Source organism: Cyrtonyx montezumae, unplaced genomic scaffold (genome assembly GCF_038088225.1).
Source record: "Cyrtonyx montezumae isolate F1298 unplaced genomic scaffold, pur_monq_1.0 scaffold_0, whole genome shotgun sequence".
Lineage (NCBI taxonomy): Eukaryota > Metazoa > Chordata > Aves > Galliformes > Odontophoridae > Cyrtonyx > Cyrtonyx montezumae.
The window spans coordinates 4,122,401-4,144,964 of NW_027071824.1; the positions used below are offsets into that span (position 1 = coordinate 4,122,401).

Below are 22,564 nucleotides of genomic sequence, written 5' to 3' on the forward strand. Positions count from 1 at the left end.
TGCTGTATAATTTGTTGGCTTAAAAAAGCGACAAGAAGCTACTTTTGTGTACAGCACAGTTACAGTGTATGTTATTTCTTCATGCAGTTTCCTTGATGTTTTTCGCTCCCTGTACTGTCTGCATTGGAATCACATTCATGTTAGCAGTTTCTCAGCTGCTCATTCCAGACTGTTTTTGCATGTACTTTCTCTGTTATATCAGTCAAAAAAACCCCAAAATATTTGTACAGAAATCTTCCTGAGACTGATATTTCTGAAGTATTACTTTGTACTGTGAGCATTTATCTGACTCAAGCATGCGTTTTCAAACTTATAATGGTTTCTAATGAAAATATTTGCTGTATTTTTACGTGAATCAGCATATGACAAACCTAGACATGGTCCTCAGTTGCCAACTCAATGACTTGCATGACCACTCTTTCATTTTTAACATGGTAATAAGCAACAATATTTAAAAATTTAAGATTCATAGGCTTATACGTAAGTAATTGTATGTGAAAAATAATTTCATTTGGGGTGAAGCTGTTGTTTTAAATGATGCTTTCTTCCTGCAGTGATTTTCTTAACCTCTGCAGCAGCCACCTGTTGCCAGGGAATGGTCTGTTGCTAAAACAGCAGAACTGTGAAAGAGCAGATCTTTAACAAAATGAGAAATGTATTACAAGTCATTAGTTACTATAAAAGCAGGCTGCTCTTAATGTGAAATGATTTTCTACACAAATTGAAAAGCAATTTTCGTTGTTGAAGGTATTTATTGGGAGAAGAAAGCTGTACAACAATAAAATTTTGGAATATAGCATTGCAGAATACCGTGCCGAAAGTGAAGCTTTGTTCCTTTACAAGCTTTCAATCCTAGCAGTTAGGTTCAGCTTCCTTTACTCCTCAGCAGTAGTAGGTTTTATTTCTAGTAGAGCAGATTTCTGTCTAGTTTCTGATACTGAAGTCTGTGTTCTGAGTAATTCATGAGAAGAAAAAGTGGGAGAGATGAATGAGTCTTTCTGTTATCAATCAAAAGGTTTTCTCAGCAAACGCAAGAACTAACATGTTAGAAAGGAGCTGTTAGTGAAGCAGTCTGGAGCTGCTCCCGTTGCTATCACCTCCCAGTTGAATGGTAATGTGTGTGAGTTTGACCTGCTCTAAGAGATCAATAGCCACTCTCATCCTCAGGGTGATCATAATGTCAGGAAAAGATTCTGAATGAAAAATGGGCATTAAGTACATCAGCTGGTCTCAAACTGCTGTTCTAAAGCTTAGAAAGTGAGTTAAGTGTTGTACTGTCTGAAGTTCTGGGGTATTAAACCATGTTATTTGAAGTTGGATGCAAGCAACTAGTTGATGTGGCTTGTTTTGCTGTACCAGGTACCTAGTGCTTCCACGGTGCAGCATATTCAGCCAGGTTTTTGCAGTGCTGGACAAAAACGGAGGTTCTTACCTTTCAGTTAGTAAGTTAGGGAGAAAAGTAACTTACTTGAGGGCATTAGAAACATCTGATTAACTTTAAAATGCTAACAAATAAGTATTGAATTAAGCCAAGTGAGCAACTTAGAATGCATGCCAAGTTTGTGGAGTATCTGTTTGAGTTGAATAGAAAGTACTGGTGCAGTACCAGGTGTAATTTCTTTTAATAGCATAGTGGAGAACGCACATTCTCATTGTATTGTACCAGTAGGGGTTCAGGAACAACCAGGAAAAATCATCATACAACACTCCACCAAGATACAAAACTGTATTGTGCTGCTTGTGGGACTCTTTTAAGACACCAGTATTATAAATGTTTGTGGTTTTCTAGCTGCATGTTGCAGTTTGAAAAATCCTAAGTAGGCACTTGATGAATCAGCATCTTTCCATTCCTTTCTGACCTACAAAGACTGCACATTTGAGAATGTTGTTTCTATGAATTGGGAACATACCAGCTGAAAACCACTGAATCACCAAAATAAGCAGTAGTGGATATGACTTCAGAAGAAAGAAAAAAAAAAGCAAAGACAACCCTAGTTGTTGTATTGCTAAGATACTAAAGAGAACCTGAGCAGTCTTAACTTCTCCTTGCTTTTGTTGGTAATTTGAATTATCATTTCGGTTGCTGCAGTCCTGCAGTTTTCTGCATGCATTTGATCACTGACGACACTTCATCCTTCTTTGTTCCTTAATGGAGGGAAAATAAGCATCCCCTTTGCTGGGGGAGGCTTAGCTCAGCAGACTGCTGGTGACACTGTGCATTGAGCTTAAGAACTTGGAATGTGAAAGAAGGAGCACATTCCATTTGGGCAAAGGAATCATGTCTGTTAGGGGTCAGTTTGCTGTGGTTTTTGAACTTTCCATATGATCTCATCGCTGGAGGAGGAAAGTATATTCTCCCTTAAGAACAATCTTATGATTCATTACTACTATATTTTTCTGCGTGAGCTTTTTGAGTGCCAGACCTCCCCTTACTTCCCCCCCACCCCCCCACCAAAAAACAACCTCCCTGTCTTCAGCTTTATATAATATTGCTGTAGGTGGATTTATCCAAATAGTTGGCTTCAACAATCAGAGCTTTACATCTTTGTCTATAGAACAACTGTTGCTAACGTATATTTATCCAGCTATTTGTCCAGCTTAGGATTTTGGGAAGGGGGCTCAAATGCTTTGTTTCCTAGGGTTGGAAGCGCTGTTTTGCTTGAATCTTCCCTTCTGTGGATATAGGTTCACGTGCTTAGTTCAGGGAGTTTACTTGGAAATAGATAATTGGTTCATTTAATTGAGTGAAGTTTTAGATTGTCACTTTAGTTCCGCAGCCCACTGTCCCAGTGAGCTGGCAGTCAGCTCCTGGAGACAGATGCATGTTTTGGCAGCAGCCTTTGGAGCTGGAGGGAGAAGTCTTGCTTGTCCTCCTGCATACCCCTGCAAGGGCTTGTGTTGGGAAGGTACAGGCTAGTCAGAATGTAATGGCTCCAGGGATGGTTACACCAGTAAATACACTAGAAGAAGGAAAAACTGTAGAGATGTGGGTCAACAAAGGATGACAGAGCTGATGACCCTTTTCCTTTTGCTCTGCAACATTACTGTGGAGTATGTGCTCATTCCCAGTCTGTCTGATAATGCACGCTGTAATCACACCTAGGTGGCTCTTACATGGTGAAGGAAGTCATCCTCTGACATCTCATGGTCCATTCCTGTAGTCCAAGGAATACAAGCATTCATGTTGCTGCTGTGGGCTATAAGGAAGTCATGTATAAATACTGAGATGAGCAAAGACTTACCTCCTGTTGGAAATACAGCAGGGAACTGGAATAAACTTGATGAGCAAGGAGTAGAATAAAAGGCACTCTTCTGTTTCAGTTGGCTGCCCCTTTGAACTGAAGTTTGTGAATAGTAGAGGAATATAAAGAGTATGGATGAGGTGCTGGTAATGGTCCACGTGTGAAACTTTGTGCCTTCCCAGGAGAAGGTAAATCAAGGAAAGAAAATGAAGCCTTGTTTTTTATTAGACTTGTCAACGAAGAGGTCATGAGGTACACACATGGCTGTTTATTTGGAGCTCAGGTATGGCTCTTGTTTTAAAAATGGGAACTTTGGAAGGAAGCCTTAAATATTTAGTTTATGGTGTCCATTGGCTGCTGTAGTCAAATAATCATCAAAGAGAAGGCCTGAGAATCCTTACTTGCTAGATTGTGCCTTCCTACTGTTCTTCAAAATAAGTAGCAGTCATTTTAGATTGTAGAACTTTTACTAAGAGAAAGAAATTGATTTCCCTACGTATAGTAAAGTACAATCATTGAATGCCAGAAAAAGGCTAGCACGCTGTGATGGTTTAATTTGTTTCTGATACCAATGGTTTCATTTGTCTATCTTAAATGCTGCAGCCTGGTAAACAAAGTGATGGATGGTGGGAGCTGTTAGCAGGAGGGGAGTTTGCTGCCTTCAAATTGGTACCTGGATAGGAAAATTATAGATGTAGAAAGTGAAAATTTTAGTTTTAGGATTTGTGTGAAATGAAGGCAGAGTGCTTATTTTGTAATAATCAAGTAGGTCAACTGGAAATTGTTGGTATTTGCCTTTTTTAAAGGATGTGAATCATCCTGTATCTTCATATGGGTAAGAATAACCTACTGCTATTAAGAAAATTATTTTATTTTAAATGGAGCATGAAATATTAGTGATCGAGACTTTTGTATGGTATTTCCAGTTATAAGGCATGGCCTGAAAAGTGCAACTAAAAATAGTTAAAACAGTTGTTAAAGAAAAGATGGAAGCAGTACTCAGAATCACTTTGTGCTTAAAATTGTGCCATTTAAATTCTGAATAGTTGTAAAATAAGTAGTGTTTTTTCTTATGTTTAAAAAAAAAATCTTGTAAAAACAGATCTTTTTTCAAAGCTTAGTCCCATGAAGGACTGTGAGGGCAGAGAATAAGAAGACTGAAAAAGAGAGTCTGAATTTGGTGGTCTGTCCTACTAATTAAGTCTTCTGATCATTGTACCATTGCTGAACCGATCTCTGGTACTACCTCTGCTGGAATTAAAATGTATTAGCTTATTTTCTCAATTTTTAATTGATCTAAAATGACTTCTTTTTGTGTGCCACGTGATTGTGAATTTGAGATGAAGTTATTTTTTGATGGGAACTCTGCAGACCACGTGTCTCTGTTTCCAAATCAGTATCTAGGTCCTGTCACTTATGGCTTATCATGCGTATGGTGAACTCAAACTCAGATGTAGCAAAACTGTTTTAGGTTCAGCAATTGTCTAAGTTTTCTGTAAAAAATACTATGTATTGTAGAAAACCACTGATGTTTATTTTGTACTTTGTGATCAGTGTGGAGTATTTCTGGATCTGAACATTGGTAAAATAGTTGTCAGCATACTGGCAACTATTAAAATAGGGAAATATAATGTGTTTTTGAATTGTGCTTCTCTCAGATGAGGGAACTTTATCTACCTGTGCTGTGCTTTTTAATACAACTTGTGAATCACCTGAAATTTGCTGCTGATTTAATTTACGGAGTACAAGAGTCTTTGCAGCTAACATTTCTCCTTGGATCAGATGTGGTCCTTTAGGTCTAAGTGGTACATTTCAAAATGTATATACGGCACTTACTTTCCCAGTATAGTTCATACATTATAATTTCACCTATAGTTACTGAATTTCTGTCTGGAAAAAGGGTGGCCCTATGAGAGATTGTTCTTCTGTTATGATCTTAGATTGTGAGACTAGAATACATGTCATTTTAGGATTGAGAGTGTTTTTTTTGTCTGATCTTGAATCTCTTGTTGAAGCATGATCTCTGTATTCTCTCTTCACCATTCTGGTGTTGAGCACTACTCTGTTGGCTGGAGAGCCATGGGGGAAATGTGATGGAAGTTGGTACAGTGTTTTGTCAAAACCATTGTTATTGAAAGCTAGCAAAACAGCTGATATGTTGCTGTGTTTTCTTGTGTCAGGAGGTGGAGATGGGATATTGGGAAATTATCTTGATTCTTCTATTTTTTTTTTTAGTAGGGGAGGTAGAGTGAGTTGTCTTCTCCACCTTTATATTTTATGAGCAAATATTTCATTACCATCCTTTTGTTATTTATGGAAAAAATAATAAAAAAAATTGCACGTCTCCTCAGCCTTCTTTTCCATCCTCCAAATGGCACACAGCATTCCTTGCAAGCCAGGCATCTCATGTGTTTTCTGTAATGCTGGGTTTGCTCCACTGCAATGTTCAGAGAATTTGGCATACTGATAAGAAATCATTCCTTTCTATTTTTATGTCCCGTCTGCATCTGGACATTTCCTACAAAGACAACTTTCGTAGTACTGTCCTCACCCTTCCTAATAAATCATGTGTTTACAGTGTGTTCTGCTTTCCTTCATTTCATTTCTACTGTGATGCCATTCCCAATATTTTCCTTTTAACTTTAGGCTTTACCCTAGCTTCCCGATGACTGCTGTCATAAGGATTAGCCGTGGACATCAAAGTCTCCAGATGTGGAAATTGCAGTTTTCAGTAATCAACAGAACCTTTCCTTAGGGAGGAAGTGTAAATTCTAGGTGTTAACTGATGTAAAATATGTCAAAACTGAAAAGTGTTTCATTTACAAGTAGATAAAATTCTGTGTGTTGCACATTATCCCTGCGTACGTGTACTTGTTTGTGCGTATGTGTATTTGTTTGCTTCCTCACGCATCTTAACAGGAGCCAGGGCCTTCCAATCTTAATTTCTTGTCGAAGCAATTGCTCCTTGGAAAATACAACTTGAATGAAACCTAGTACAGGTCCATATTCTTTGTTCTTCACTGTTGATCCAAAATGTTGCGTGTAGCTTTAGTGTTTAATTAGAAAACTCATAGTTGATGAAGAGGACAAAAGAAAACGTGAAGAAAACTGCTAAGAAAAGGTGCAAATGAAGTAAATGCTTTTTTTCATTAGTAGTTATGCTGTATTTTTCTTGGCTACACATGTTCAGAATGAACGTCTGTTAGCAAAATGTCAAAGTGTTCGCAGTTTTGAATTTATGGGAGTTGAATGTTTCAGTAAGCTGCAAGGAGTGATACTTCAACTTTCTCAGTAAAAAGAATTTGCCTGAAGTAATTTTTCTGTTCTGATCTGAAATACTTTTATTTTAACAGTGAACAGAGTATCTGCCAAGCACGAGCTGCTGTAATGGTCTATGATGATGCCAATAAGAAATGGGTACCAGCTGGTGGATCAACTGGTTTCAGCAGAGTTCACATATATCATCACACAGGCAACAACACGTTCAGAGTCGTGGGCAGGAAGATTCAAGATCATCAGGTAAGTGGATCTTTGAACATTCAGAATAAGAACTTCAAGCTATTTTTTTGATACTTTTAAGCACTAAGAAATACATCTTCTGTAATTTGGGAACTACAGATAATAAATTTACTTTCATTTTTAACTCAAATAATGAAACTTTATTATGACTTTTTCCTCATAAAGCTAAACACTTTTATGCCTTTCGAGTGATTCTCCTCGTGTGCCCTTCACCGCTCCTTCATGCAGGCAGATGTGAAGTGTAGGGAGGAAGAATGGTAGTGTAGATTAGTAGTAGTGTAGGATTTGATTCTTAGACTCAAACTTTGGCTTAAAGAGAACTTATGTTCTTCCCTGTTCTGTGCAGTTAGCTTCATAGTTACTCATTTCCTCAGATCAATTTATTCAAAAAAAGTCTACTATCCTGAGAGCTTGAGAAGGAAGCAGTAGTGATTATATTGTAATCCCTTGATGACGATCTAATAATAATAATAAATCTTGATTAAATAGCAGATTAAATTACAACAGACTGGCACTCTGTTGTAAAGTTTGCTCTGCTTTGTGATAACTTGGAGTGGAGTTGTAATCTTTTTTGTTTGAGGAAAATTTCTATATATCATCTTTTTCCCAGCTTTTCATGAAATGATTCTCTTCTGTTGATCTTCTGTCATGTACCTGAGGCATAGACTGAAAATACCTCGTGTGATTTGTCAGTAAAAACTTACTGCAAGTAATAAATAATACCTGTATATTCATTTGAGGACAGTATTTTTTCGTTAGTGGAAAAAGCTGAGAGGATATAGCTATCCAAGCGCAATGAGATCTTCTTAGTGAATGGCTGGTAATAAATGGTTGTTGTACTGGCTAGATTTTCACACCTTTTGTGTGAGCTGTGACAGTCTTGCAGAATTATGCCTTATGATGCATAGTAGAAGTCCCTGCAAACTGCTGCTGGAAGCTCTGCAAGCTGAGGGATGCAGCATCCATGGGAGGAAGGTGATAATTTCCTTACAAATATGTACTCTAACAAGTACTCTGAGGTGAATGGAAAAGCAAGGCAGTTTCTGAAATCTGGATTGCATTACAACTACTCTGCTACTAAAAGTCAGAACTGTTTATATCGCTGCATAAAATCTGGATGCAACTTGCAACAGAACAGTGATTTTATTTATTTCATTTATTAACTGTTACAGGTGGTAATAAACTGTGCCATCCCAAAAGGGCTCAAGTACAATCAGGCTACGCAGACCTTCCATCAGTGGCGTGATGCTAGACAAGTGTATGGTCTGAATTTTGGCAGCAAAGAAGATGCCAATGTCTTTGCAAGTGCCATGATGCATGCCTTAGAAGTATTAAATTCACAGGAAGCTGGTAAGTCTTTTTACTTCTTTTTGGAAGATAGATCAAATAGGGATGAGAACATTCAAATGTTTATGCAGAAAAGTCTGTAGGTCTTGTTTCGAACTGTGATTAAGCCTCTAGTCCATTTAATTATTTGGGTGTTTTGTGTACTTATCACTGCTAATCAGCAGCAGTTTCTCAGCCTGATGCTGTCCATGTAGATGCAGTTCGTAAAAACTGAATCTATTTTTGTGTTCTCTCCTATATGTAGAAACTTAATGACTTTGCTTTTTTGGGGAAAAGAAAAACACTTGATCAAGAAATGTGTAATCAGGATGCTTTTCAGGATTTCTAGAACTATTCAGTGTTTCTAAAACGTATTAGTATTTTTCCTTCTTGAGGAGTAACAGCTTATTGTGAAAATTTTAGGCTTTTTTTGACTGAGGTTTGCATTTGATATTGTCCTCTTTAAATGTGGGATAATGTCCTTACCATACGGTTTTTTAGCTTCAAGACTTTGAATCCTAAGAGTAACATTAAGATGTGCATGTACAATTTAGACAACAAAGCTGTTATTTCATTTGCTGTCTTTCAGTAGGAGAATAGGTTATGTTGAAGACTTAAACTTGTAGTGGGGAATTTAGAGGCTTTCAGTCTTCATGTGGTATCCATAATATATTCTAGATAGACATTGCAGCGGATTGATCAGTATAGCACTGGGATGCACACAGAGGGAGTTTTCGTTTTACAAGACTTTCTAGGGACCTGTGTTCATGTAATCAAATAGAATTCTTTTGTCCTCATTAAATTTTAAAGTTTGCCCTTGTAACAAGAGAAAGTACTTCTGTGCCAGGTTTCTTTCTCTTGTAGAAGAGATGCTGTGGGTAACCTTACTACAACTATCTCAACTACTGCAAAAAGAAAAAAAGTGACTTTTAAGTTCCTTTTCATTCTGGTAGTTGTTTCAAGAACTTGCCTTTAGAATCTAAGCTGTCTACACCAAGAGAGAGCACTCAGTACTACTTGTATATTAGGCTAAAAAATAAAGGGTAGCTAGAATTATAAGATGTCTTTTGCCACCTAAAGTAATCCAGTTCTGCATCCTGTTCTGCCTCCCAGCAGGATGCTTTCTCCTCTTAGAGTTTTTTCCCTGAAGACTATTTGATTGTAAATGTTCCATGTGCTGCAGGTGTTTATTATCAAACCACCTAGTTTTGCAGAGCTGGTTGAAAAACATTCACATGCATGCATATAGTTTGTTTTAGTACATGAAGGTCAGTAGACTGTATATTGGTTGGTTTTATTTCTTCTTATTTACCTGCTGGACTTGTAAAAATTTGTATTACATGCCTTTGCTGTTGTAGTGACATTGCTTCAAAAATCTGTTCCTAAAGAGAAGAATTTCTCTTATCTAAAGTAAAACAAAGTAAACTGCTGTGTTTCTCGGTGTATCTAAAAACAGCATTTGAAATCTGTATTGTAAAATCCAGTGTGGATAACCTCACTTCTGCAAAATTGCTCACGATTGAAGTTTGATTCTTACAGTATTCTTGTTTCCTGCTGTGTTTTCTCATTTTGGCAATTCCTTACATTAGTTTGGTTATTTTTATTCGTAGTAGGAAATCAGTTTTAATGCTAGCTTAGTGCACTGTTAAGAAATTCATAAAGCTGTAGCTGAGTTTTAAACTTTGTGCTAAGGTTCACAGAAATCTAAATGACTTCAGGGGAATATTAAAGATTATTTTGTTGATGTGCTTTTGGTTTGCAAGGGAGCTGTTAGAGCTCAGTCTCTCTTTTTGAGATTATGTAGTCTCATTCTCTTGCATGTGTTTGAAAAATGTCATTGATCTTCTGTTCCTAGTGGCCTCGTTAGAAGTTTAGTTTAGCATCTCTCTCCCTCTAGTGGATCTGCAGGAGTGGACAGGGTGCATGCAGCACTGAAAACAGAACAGGCTTTTTGTTGTTTGAATGAGCTTAGAACGTGGAGTGAAAGCGTTGGAAGTTGAAGAGAAACATGATTGCAGCTGACTATTTTCTTATTTAAAAGTAAAAACACTGGTTTTATTCTTAAAGCTGCCTTGTCAATGAAACTGAAATATGCTGCATGGCTAGTTTTTCTCTCTCTGATCTCGAGTGCTGATCGTGTAATTATTGCAGTTTCTCTTACATTTGAATGTTGGTTATTGGAATAAATACTAAACTCAGCTTGTTCTCACTCAACTTTGCATGGCTGCAGTAGCTATCTGTGTGAGCAGCCCCTGTGTTTCTACATCTGAGCAGACCATGGGCCTCCTGTGCAGCGGAACAGGACAGCATGCAGGATGGATCCTTATCCTGAGATTTGCCCGTAGCCTACTGAGGCTATGAACTCCTGCCCTGTGTTGCTCAGGAGATGTATTAAAAGTAAACCAAACTTTGTTTCTGGCTCTCACTTGGGGAAAATTTCAAAAGACTTAATTTCATTAAGTAATTGTTGCAGGCAGTCGAGAGGTACTACACCTTATCCAAATGATGCATATGTCATCAGTTTAAGAGGTCATTTGAAGAGGATTTCTGGCTTTCAGGTTGCATGCTGTGTGTTCCAGGTACTCAGTAATTGGTTTTAATTGTCTTGAATAAAGATGAGTGCTTGCTCTGTAGGTTTTCTATTGCATTACTAAGTGACTCTGGAACGAGAGAAGAGTGGCAATGAAGTGAAACAGATGAGTGAAAAAAGGGAATCGAAGGTTGGGAGATAGGAAGAAGGGACAGGTATCATTCAGTTTCACTGCTAAATTTACCTTGCGGTGTATTTGGAAGTAGTTTTATTTTGTGGGACCTTTGTCTTTAGTCCCAGGAAAACCTCACTAAGAAGCAAACAAGTCTGAGATTTGTATTAACAACTTTAAGAAGCAAACTACAGTTTGCAGATGAAAGCTGCAAAGGGATAATTGAAAAATACTGTACAACTGTAAATAAGCCTATACTGTTTTTTTCTAGGATAATAATATACATGTAAGATCCAGTGGTTTTTTTGCCTTACATGAAGTGTTAATTCATATGAAAATCAGGAAGAAAAAATTATTTTGCTGATCCAACAGTGAAAACAGACTGGAAGCCATGTTTCTTTAAAATGATTAATAACCCTGGGAGTTAGATTGTTTAGTTATTAAATAATTAAACCTTTAAAGGGGAAAAAATGCATGCTTTATCAACAGCTTTGGAATTACACCTACACATGGTCCTTTCTCTTTTGGCAAATATAGAACCCTTGAATGCACTTACTCATATCATGGACTGAATAATTTAGTATGTTTGGGAAATACAAACTGGGATGGAAGCTGGAGTTGCCTCATGATATTACATATAGAGGTTATGGGAGGCTGAAATGACAAACACATGGGAAGTAGGGGGAAGGAGAGCTTCTCTTCACACTGTTGTGTTTCTCATCGTGCTAAAACTTGTTTCAAGAGGAAAAGGACTGCTGCAGTGAAGGTAATTATTCTGTACCTGTCCTCTTGGCAACCCTCTGGAGCAGGCTGTCAGCACACCCTGTCAGAACGATAGGAATGTGATGTGGTATTACCTGTGTTGTCAAGAGCAAGCTAATATCTCTATTTTTGGTAGTAAGCTTTTCCTCTTGTTTTATATGTGGGATTGATTCAAGAGAGATTTTTTTTAAGCTACTTGGTTCTGTAATAACCAATTCTGATTTATATGCCAAAATATTGATACAAAATAAGTTTAACTGCAAAATATTTCCATTTGAGTTGCATGTAAGATTATCAAAACCAAATTAACTTCTGTCATGGTATTGAGGAGGAGGAGTTGCTTAGTTTTCAGAGATATCACACAGGCAATACTTAAAGATGAGTATATTTCTGAAATATGTGGCTCTTCAGGATAAGAGTTGTATCAAATGAAAATGTTGAGATTTGGGTTGGCAACTCAAAGAATTTCATGAATGTTTCATGGTTGGTCTTAACTGCATAGCAACCATAGGTAGAAGTATATTAATTTATGGATAACATTCTGTTTAATAACCATTGGGTGATGATCCATTTTTCTCTTGAGAGTTGTATGTCTTGAAAATGTTCCCAGTAGAAGTTGTAGCTATACTAAGTCAGAAGCCTTATGTAAATAGCATTGTCATTCAATCATGAACATAATTGTGGAATTACAGCTTTGTTATAAAGGTTAGTTTCTTTAGCATTATACAGAAATGAACACTTATTTGTCTGTAAGGTAGCTATTTAAAGAAATTGGCAGAAATAGGGAAAAATGTAAATAAATACCTTGCAGTAGATTGGGTATATTTATCTTTTGACTTTGCTTCTTTTTAAAGATGAACTTTGTAAATATCGTGAAGTGACTTTAGTACTATATTCTAGAAGCTTTTGTCTGGTGGTAGAAAGGGAAGCCACAAGCTTAAGGTCGTGAAACAAGCTTGTTCCCAAGCCAAGTGTAACACCCAGCGGTTTTATTTTCAGGGCTCTGCTGGCACTGATAAGAAGGCTGTGCTAGCTTCGATAGAAGGCTTATCTCTATTTGAATTCAAATGTATTTTTATGTATTTTTGAAGGTCTTTGTTATTATTGGGCCCCTTTTTACTACCTTGATCAACTAAAATTACCTGTGAAGTGAAATGAATATTGGCTTTCTATATAAAAAGGGGGAAAAAAGAAAAGTAACCTGATTACCCTTCTGCTAAAATAAATCAAAATGAGTCAATTAATTCAACCTAAGGCACTTAGAAAATGGGAGCCACATATGAGAAAGTAGATATTGGAAGGATTGAGAAGTCTTAACTGGAAGACGATTAGCTTGAACAGAAGTGCTTGAGTAGTTTTTTTTTCACTCGTTAAATGCCCTGGTTTTTCACTATTGTAGTCTTATTTATAAATCCCCAATACAAATCCAGGTCTAAGTGAGTGGTGCCACTTTGCTTTTGCTGAGGAGTAGATAACAGCCCTCCCCAGGCTTTATTCTGTGATGCGCTATAGTAGGACAGGTTCTGAACTGGAAAAGTAGAGACAAATATGAGGTTACTTCACCGTCGTTACTTTTCCTATGTTAGGGATGGGTAGTAGAAAGTAGAAGTCAGCTTTACGTTCATTTAAAAAGGTTAAGCATTTATTTTGAAGTACATTATTTTATTATCATATTCTAGAAATTCTTACATTCTGCAGCAGAACTGTATGTTTTTGTTCTGATTTTGAACTCTTGTCTGAGGTGTGTTCTTTGCCTAGTAGATCTGTTCAAGTTGTCCTTTATAACCTTTTGGAAAAGGCTTTCATTACTATTCTTAATACACTTACCTTTATAGCGTATGCCTGTACGAATTAACTTGCTGTCTGCTTTCATTCCTTGTCCTTGAAAAGTAATTCCTACTTGGATTGGAGTATCAGACTACATAATGGTTATGTTACATAGTTTTGGCACTGATACACTGAGAAATTAAGCGATGGGAATTCTTAATTACTTGGTTGTTTTTATAGCAGTTTCTCTGTAAATCTTCACCTCAAAATAAAATTCCTTTGATACAGTTGGTCCTATTTTTCTAAAGTTACTAGATATTTGAAAACATAAGACTGCCTTTTACTGCTGTACTATGAACAGTTCTGTTATTGCACTCATATTTTTGTGCATGCTTGTCGACTTGATCTACCCTGATTGACCAGCTCTGAAGCAAGCCTGTCCAAAATGAAGAGGGGCAGTATAGGTCATTGTATAGCATGTAGTTCATGGATTGTTCCTATACTGAATAACAGATACCCTGTTTTTTTTTTTTAGGGTTACTGCCTTATAAGATTGCAGTGTCTTTAGGTGCTTTGTCAATGCTAGTAACGTAAGACAAGGGATGTTAAAAGAAGCAGGGTGGAGAGTTGAAAGTAGAACTTCAAAGCAGGCAGCATAATTACAGAGATGGGGGTGGGGGAAAACTGACTGAAAGGCATTGAGAAAATTGTGCTAAATGTACCTTCATAGTGTTGTGCAACTGGAATTATTAAATACAGCTCTTGAACGGTCATATGGAGGTAAGAAGTCAATTTTAGAAAGGTGATATTGCAGATGCTTAATTTGGCCCATGCAGCCGCCTGCAGCCTGATGTCCTTGTTTGAGTAGTGCCAACAGAGTCATCTGTGGAAAGAACCAGGACAGATCCTGACCTAGCTGGGGGAAGCAACTTTGGCAGGCTTGTCCCCTTGGGATTCCTAACGCACTGGATTTCCAGTTCGTGTCTCATTAGCCTGTTGTCCAAACTGTTGTAGAGGAAGGGGTATGCAAAGGTGAGAACAGGCTGAAAAGCAGAAAGCCTTTAAATGGAGATAGCTGCCAACAAATGAATATGAAATCATTTGCTCATTTAAAATATGCCAGAGTGCGCTGTCTGCACATTCCTGAGAGAAGGAAGGATGCTAGATTTTCCTTGAAACTCAAAATGTATAGACTGTTCAGCCTCATGTTGTACTTGGCTTATACTGATGTTTCAAGATTAGAGCAGTCTTGTAGCTGCTTCAGGCTTCTTCCAGTCAGGGTCTGTGCTTCTCTGGGGGCTTGACACTGCTGATGTATCCTGAAACCTCTGATAAAAATTTTTATTACCCAGCTCCTGCTTATATGTTTTCTTTTATTTTTTTTTAATAGCATCTTGTCCCCAGTTGCAAGGAAATGGTGGGTTTGACTTTTAAGTAAATTCATTTATTAAATGAATTTATAGCATCAAACATACACTTTGCTACTTGGCATGCACCTTTTAACTTGCCTACATCCATCAGAATGGTGGTTTTGTGGGTTTTTTTGAGTGTGTTTGCAGAGAGAAACTTGTTGGCGGACAGGCCAGATGGCTCTGCAGCTCACCATTTCTTTCTTGAAAGCCTTTGTTATTCTCAGATTGCATTTTCTCATGGCAAAAATATGAGGTACTAAACCCAACCGTGTTAATTGTTAGCAGGTGTCTGTGTTTGGCCTTCTTGTGTGTATAGATGCAAAAGAAGTACCAGAACTTTCTGGGGTGGGTTGGTTAGGTTCTGCAAGCTTTTGGCACCAAGTATTCTAGTAAGAAGTTCGAGGCGATGAGGTTTAACATGAAGCTATGATCCATGGTAGAGCATAATCATTTCAAGAATCAATTCTATTTGTAGAGTAACAAAAGCAAGACAAAGCAAATGGTCTGTTACTTCATTTCCATCCTTTCCCTTCTGTCTTCGATGAGCACTTTAAATGGGTGTAGGTTTAGATCTGAGGGAAAGGAGTATATGAGACACAGCGGGCATTTAGTGGCATCTAGCACCTTTGTGCAGCCATACAGCTGCTCCTGGGTAGTGTCTAATTCTAAAAGGCCATGAAAGGCTGCAGTGTGGTGCAGACAGCCAGGCTGCTTCCTGGGCTGCCTGGGAGCTTCAGTCACAGCTTAATGGGCATAAAAGCCTGGCATCTGTCATGCAGGGGAGATGAGAGAAGAAACCTGTAATTTCAGAAGTTTTAAAGCAGAAAAAACTTTCCAGATGAGCAGTATATTTTTGCTTACTGACAGCTTTATTATTAATTATCATTATAGATAGATCTTGCACATTAAAAATGATGTAGATTTGCATATTGTTGATAGCTCTTAACGGTGCTCCAAGCTAAAGTAGTGCACCAGGGCATTGTTGTGCACTTAGACATGAAGACCTGATGCTTGCTGAAAAGAGGAAAGATAACATCTGTAAAACGCTTTCTGCTTCTGTCTTTTATAAATGAGTATATACATCACACTTTAACTGTAGGATAAAGATTTTATCATATTCAGGATTCATTGTCTGTAAGACCACAGTGGAAACAATACAGTGCCGTTTTGAGTATGCAAACCTTGTTTGTTGCCTTTGAACAGGGCACTTGTATGCTGAATCTGAGGCAGATTAACTGTCCTTGATGTCTCATTGTGTTGAACAGGGTCTCTTCATGTTTTGGATGACTTTCACAAGTTCAGATGGCAAATAACTTCTACGTTTTGACATTTGAGATGGATGAGATCTCATTACAACACCCCTCCCCCCCCCCCCCCCCCCCAACTTCTTTGGTGGAATCTTGGCAAGAAATTCCTGATTTGCTTTGGGACCTCCTCGGAAATGGATCAATTTTTATTAGTCCTAGTTCTCTTTGATTCTAAGTTCTGTAATCTTAGATGTAGCCGTCATCTAATTGACTTCCTGTTTTACTGACCATTTTTGCAGGAAAAAAAATGTTTACTGTGTACTGTATACAATTCCAATTTTCTGTCCTTCAGTTCTGTTAATTTTTAAATAGTTCTGTATTGTACGAATATTCGCAAGCGAAGTAGAAAAGCCTCTTTGCTTTTAGAATTTCCCATCAGTGAAGAGTCACAGATGAGTGATGACCATCTTGTTTACATCTCTTGTATTTAGTAGAACATGCAGCTCTTGCAATGGTTACGTGCCTTTTTCTTCTGACGCAGTTCTTGCCTACCCCAAAATGGAGGTTTTTGATCTGAGAAGCTAAAATCTGAGTGAATTTCGGTGTGATTTGTAGAAACATCGTTTATTCTCCTTCTTTCAGTATTGTAATAAGCTTCTGATGTTTTTTCTCCTCTTCTTTCTTTTTTTTTTCTTTTTTTACTTTTTCCTTTTTTAACTTCCAGTGTTCTATTTAGGTGAGTGCTATAGTTTTTGAGCCTTTTCTATTCCTCCAAGAATATGTTTACTGTTTTAAGAAAACAACAGACTTGGGTGCTTTCCAAAGCTTTTGTTAAGTCCCATCATCTATAAAAATTTGTTTTGCATTTCTGTGAAATTTTCATCCATGTGAAACAAATCCATTCTGCAGATCAGGTAACATTTGTTGCAGCTTTTATTTGCTGTATTACGTTGTTGAGCTTGTTTGGCTTACAAAGCAGGAGTAGGCAGCTTCTATGTCATGTGATGGCTGTCCATGTTCCTTGATTGTTGCACTCCCTCCCCTCCCCGCCGCCCTTCCCCACAAAGTACAAGTCCGAACCGTTGATTTATGATCTGTCTTCACTTTTAGGTCCTACATTGCCACGTCAGAATTCACAGCTTCCCTCTCAAATACAGAATGGTCCATCACAAGAAGAATTGGACATCCAGAGAAGGTATGGTACCGTAAGTGAACAAGCTGTTGAATTGAAGATTGTAGTAGCTCTTCGCTGCTAACGTGAAATTAAATGACGAGGACTTACAATTAATCTCTTCCACTACAGCAGCATATGCTTGTGATTTTCACTAGCACAGCTTTCCTTTGTAGAAACCTCATAGCTAGATCGCTTGTTCTTGTTCTCCACCCATTCAGATGTTGCAGAGCTTGGTGCTATTGGCCTGTTGTGAAAGAGCTGATGTTCAGGTTGGAAACCTTAAAAGAGATTATTTTCAGCAAGACTGATTCTTCCAGTGACTGTTGTAGCTTCAGGTTTTGACACATGCTTATAAAGAAGAAAGCAAAAAGAAAGTAGCTTTAACCTTTGGAAGCAGATAATTAAATTGTCAAGGAGAATGGCTTTTTTCTACTGGATATGGATGCAGTAGAACAAAATATTACACGGGAAAGCTAGAAAACTCATTCCCCTTATACTGTCCTAGTTAGCAAAAGACAGTAACAAAACACCCTTCAACCTTCATTTTCAGCTTCCAGTGTATGAATTCAGAGAACCATTAGTAGCTTAACTTTCAGCTGTAGTAATACTGGAAGAAGTCTCTGTTCCTCTGGCCAGGTGGCAAATCCTCTAAGCAGTTTTCTGTTCAGTGAGAAGCATCTGAGCTTTGTCCCGTGTCCACTTTTTCAGACTTGTAAAATTTTTAATATGTGAGATCTATTTTCCAGTTTGATACATACTAACATTAAAACAATAATCTGGCCATGTTCTGGGAACAAACTTCCAAACTGTCATAGTTCTGCTTTTATCTCCTGTCAGTATGGACTAATGCTGTTTGTAGAGTGTCTAGGATAATGATATATGAAATGGCAGGGTCTTCTAGGGTAGTGGTATCAGACTGGGTTGAGAGTGAAAAACAAAGGCCTTGGGCTGTCTTCACTGCCTGTGAAGCAGTCCTGGATTACTTTACCATCAAACCACTCCCAGCAGATTAGCTGTTCCCTTCCAGAAGGGATGCTGGGAGTGATTTGTGTTACATAGAGTACAGATGCAGCGAATGAGGTCCTTGAATGAAAGAAAAATGGCCCAGATCGACAGTGTAATGCACATAATAGTTTTCAGTGTTAACTGGAAAAATGCTAACGTGCTGGGGTCTCATTGGTACTGAAGATTTTTCTATTTTTACACTTCTTGCTTAGTTTGTTTTTGTAGAGGTTAGCAAAAACAGATGGCTTATATGCAAACAATCCATATAGTACATTATGAATTCACTACACGTGTGGAACAAAGTATTAACATCAACAGTGGTATACTTTCCAGCAGTGTATGACTCCTTCTAAATCTGAGGAGGAATTGCTTTACCTGACAGTTCCCTTGTTTGAAAATGAATATCAAGAAGCTCATTACAAATCTAACGTGTTTACGTGTAAACCTGCTGTCATGATAAAGATCTCTTTTTATGTCGCTGTCCTTTTTATTTTTAAACAGCTGTCCTCTTTAGATCTTTTTTGTTCCACTGTAATGTTTTTTTGTTATTTCCCTTTCTGTCCCTTTAGAAGGCTTTTTTAATTGAAATTTCTCTGAAATACTTAGCAGAGAAGTATTGTAGATGGATGTCACCAAAATGAAGTACTGCCCCATATGAAGAGCTCTGAAAGTCTCTTGAAAATTCTTATGCATAAAGGCTGTATTGTTAGGTGGCTTTCCTATGGCTTCACTTCTCATTTGGTCTGTGTGCTCTACTTGTTTTCATCTTATATAGTGTCCTCTTTGAAGTCTGGTCCTGTTCTTGATTTTCCTTTTTCTGTTCGTGAAAAAGGATAGGGATCAAGAATGAGTACTTACTCATGTCCATAGCCAAGTTGTTTGTGGAAAAATACTGCTTTTGTGTCATCAAGCGTAAGAGAAACACAGTTTTATCAAAACATATCACAGCTATTCTGCTGTCTCTTGTTTTTTGTCCTTGTAAGCGTATAGTCATAATACAGTCCAATCAACTCTGAGCTACATCTTATGCACTAAGTGTCTTTCAACTTTCAGACTGTAATAACAACAACCTTACTATGATAATGTAGAGAATAGTAAATAGTTGGGAAGAAAGACACCTGTGTATGTATTACTTTTGACAGGTCTGTGAATGACATTTCTAGCCTCAGTAGGCAGAATTGAGTACTGCTGAGAGCAGAAAGACATAAGAGCGCAGGAGAAGGGAATGAATGTCACTGTGTGGGAAGGAATATGGAGTTAAGATGCATCAATGCAATCTTTGCAGACTCTGTTGCTTGTGAAATGTCTCTTGGGATGAGAGTTTCTGTTTAAGGTGTGGCTTGATAATAATTCTCCTCTAAGTGCTGTTTTCATATCCCTTCCCTTAATAATACCTCAATCCAGTAGTGTTTGAACAACTTCCATATTAAAGAAGCTTAGGAAAATGCATTTTAGGTGATTCTAGGTAAAGCAGATAAAGATCTGCTTTTGTAAAAATCAGAGTTGGAAAAGGACCTTGTAAAGGTCATCTAGTCCATTCTCTTGCTTGAAGCAGGGCTAATTTCAGTGACTTGTAACTCCAGGATTTCCCTAGGCACAAATAGACACAAGTATTGCCTCACAAATACTTTGCCACAGGAGTAGCCAATGAAGAATGGCGTATTAAAGGAAGATCTTCAACTCATCCGATGTTATCTTTTGCTTTCATAACTGTTGTTCACCAATCTTAATGAAACTGGGAACTGAAGAATTGAATTTAATCTTTGTCAACACAGGTGTCTACTTTTTGTTCAAAGATTTTTTGTCTTAGAAATCATTCAGTTGTCTTATTTTAGTACTTTTATTCAAAATATAATTTTACTTTGTTAAAGAGCCTTTTAAATGAATATATGCATTAGTTACTATGCGTTGAATGACAGTCCATGAAGTCACTAGGACCACATATTTTATAACCTAGGTTTTTATAAGGCCAAGATTATAGATCAAGTGATCAATGAAATAGTTTCACCTGCTAAGTTTTTAAATTGTTATTTTCTTAAGAGAAACCTTAGCACAGGTATGTGCTTTACATGTCAAAGTAACTAGGGAGTATTTCAGGATAACTTTTAACCTTCCTGAACTTGCACTAATTTAAATACAACAACAATAAGCTTTAAAACACTTAAGCTTCTGTTTGATCCTCAAAAGTGAAGGCTTTCTTTTGACCTAAGCATTATTTGTCATTTTGTCAGAGGCAGTATATACAAATTCCACTGGTTATTTGGTAATGAGCAACCTCAGTTGACATAGGTACTTGCTAATAACTTCAGAGTTGCTTAACATTTTAAAATACAAGTTGAGTTCATGACATGCCTCTCTGTGCTACTCGTGAGTATAAATTTACCTTCTCTTCCAGCCATGTTAAATATATTGTCAGGAATATGATTTCACTGAGTTGGTATCTGGTAATGACACTGAGGAATTTATTGAGTTAATGTTTATAAATAACTTGAAAATCATCACTGCTTCATAAATAAAGAGACCAACAGCATCAGAAACAGAGGAAGTGTATAGATTGTAAAGGATAATGAAGGTATACAAGCCACCTGTTGTCTTTCAGGGACGTAATGGACCAAAAGTTGACAGACTTTTGTCGTAAGTAATAAGAAATATTAAAAGTTCTCAAAATGTGATGGCAGAATATTAGTGTTTTTGGGTTTTTTTTGTTAGTTGTTAAATACGTGAAGTTTGCTTACAGCTTTTATTTGTATCTTGGATTGCCTTGCTGCTAAGAGAACTTGGTGTCTGACTGCTAGGAAGGGAGTATTGATGTGGTGTGGTTTTCATAACATCTTTTGGGGGAAGTGGCAGTAGATGGCAGACATTCAGGCTGACAGCAGTAGCAGGGTTTTTTTTTTTTGTTGTTGTTTTTTTTTCAAAGGCTTAAAAGAATACATTTTGTTTTACAGATTAAATGTTTTTTTTTTGCAAGCTTTGGTGATCTTAATTTATAGCCACCTTATAAAAGAATTTGCATTTTTGGTAAATTCATAATTTTGAATAAAATTCCTCAGCTATTTTTAAGAAAAGGCACAGAAATACTGAAAGAAAAGTACACTTGCATCCTACAATTAAGCAGAAATCTAGTATTTACAATGTAAAGAATGGATAAAAATTCCTTTGCTTACTCTCCTAATAGTCTGATTTCTGCTTGGCTTGTTTGTTTTTTTTTCCCTCATAATCGATGATTTTTCCCTAGTTAGTAGCCACATATACAACTTATTTTGGGGAAGTAGTATTTCTTTAAAGGCATACAAATTGGTGTTTGTTTACCTAAGCAAACAGTTGTAATTGAAATAAGCATGTGTATTAAATATAGTAGTTATCTTCCTGGTTTAAGTTTCCAAATGTTCACTGGAATACTACCGTGTGTCTCACAAAGTCTGCATGAAGTTTGCTTTCTAAAATCATTATCTAAATGGAGTCAAAGGGTAGATGTTTTTCTGTTGTCCTTGTAATTTGTTTTGTGTTGTTTTCTTACTTTTGCAGCATACATGCTAAGGGTTCCAGGGAGATGAAGTAGCAGTATAGCTTAGTTCTCAAGTTGAGCTTGTTGAGGTAGTTTCCTGGGACAACCCGAGGCAATTTGGATCCTAACAACCTCTGCAATGCATAGCAGGAAAAGAGGAAAGTCAGAAATAAAGACTGATCAGCATTGTTTATCACACCCTGAAGGTTCCATTAATTCTTGTCCTCAAAGTTTCTGGAAAGGAAAGCGTTCTGTTATGATAGTGGCGCTTTTTTTTTCAGTGCCTCATTTTATTTCCATTCACAGTAAAATTTTCCTTAGGTCTGTCAAGTCTGACTTACAGAGACATAACTGATTTTATGTAGAGGTAATGGATGCCCGCTGGTTCCAGCTGTGAATAGCTATGGGTGTCAGGCAACACTGACATATTCAGCAGACTGAGAAAAGCTCTCTTCCATTAAGCAGTCTTATGACTACATTGGCAAAATTACTGCCTTAATTGCTGTAATTGACTATGTATGTTGCTTGAAGGATGGTTCTGAAAAGCATGTTAGTTAACAATTTTTGACTACGTCTCTGAAATCTTACTCTTTTCACAAAATCTTCAGTTCTATGTGTTTTATTTTTGTTGAATGCAATATATGAAATCAGGGTGAGAAAGTAGTTCACATTTTTTTCCAGAACTGTAATTACTGTGTTTCCATTTTATGAAACTTGTTCTCTCCTTGTCATACTCGTGGGGATACCATTGAAAGTTTGCACGTGGAAGTGGGTTTTTTTACTATTGAGATTCTCAATTAAGATTTGTTGCACACACAGGACTTCTTTCAATCTTGTTTCTGCCAGGTATGTTCAATTGTTCTGTTTGATAACGTAAAAGGCCAAAATGAAGAGAATTGT

General features: G+C 37.3%; 1 protein-coding gene across 7 annotated transcripts in view; it reads left to right on the plus strand.

Moving 5' to 3' along the window:
- The window catches only part of ENAH (ENAH actin regulator), a 94,303-nt gene that overhangs the window by 44,045 nt on the left and 27,694 nt on the right, over window positions 1-22,564 (plus strand). For 6 of the 7 annotated variants that reach the window (XM_065735578.1, XM_065735802.1, XM_065735893.1 and 3 more), the window contains exons 2-4: window positions 6,596-6,761; window positions 7,934-8,111; window positions 17,088-17,172. In XM_065735578.1, coding sequence (XP_065591650.1) covers window positions 6,596-6,761; window positions 7,934-8,111; window positions 17,088-17,172 — 429 coding nt within the window. Of the gene's footprint in view, window positions 1-6,595; window positions 6,762-7,933; window positions 8,112-17,087; window positions 17,173-20,706; window positions 20,791-22,564 lie in introns of those variants that run through there. The other variant, XM_065735719.1, reaches the window with a different exon arrangement.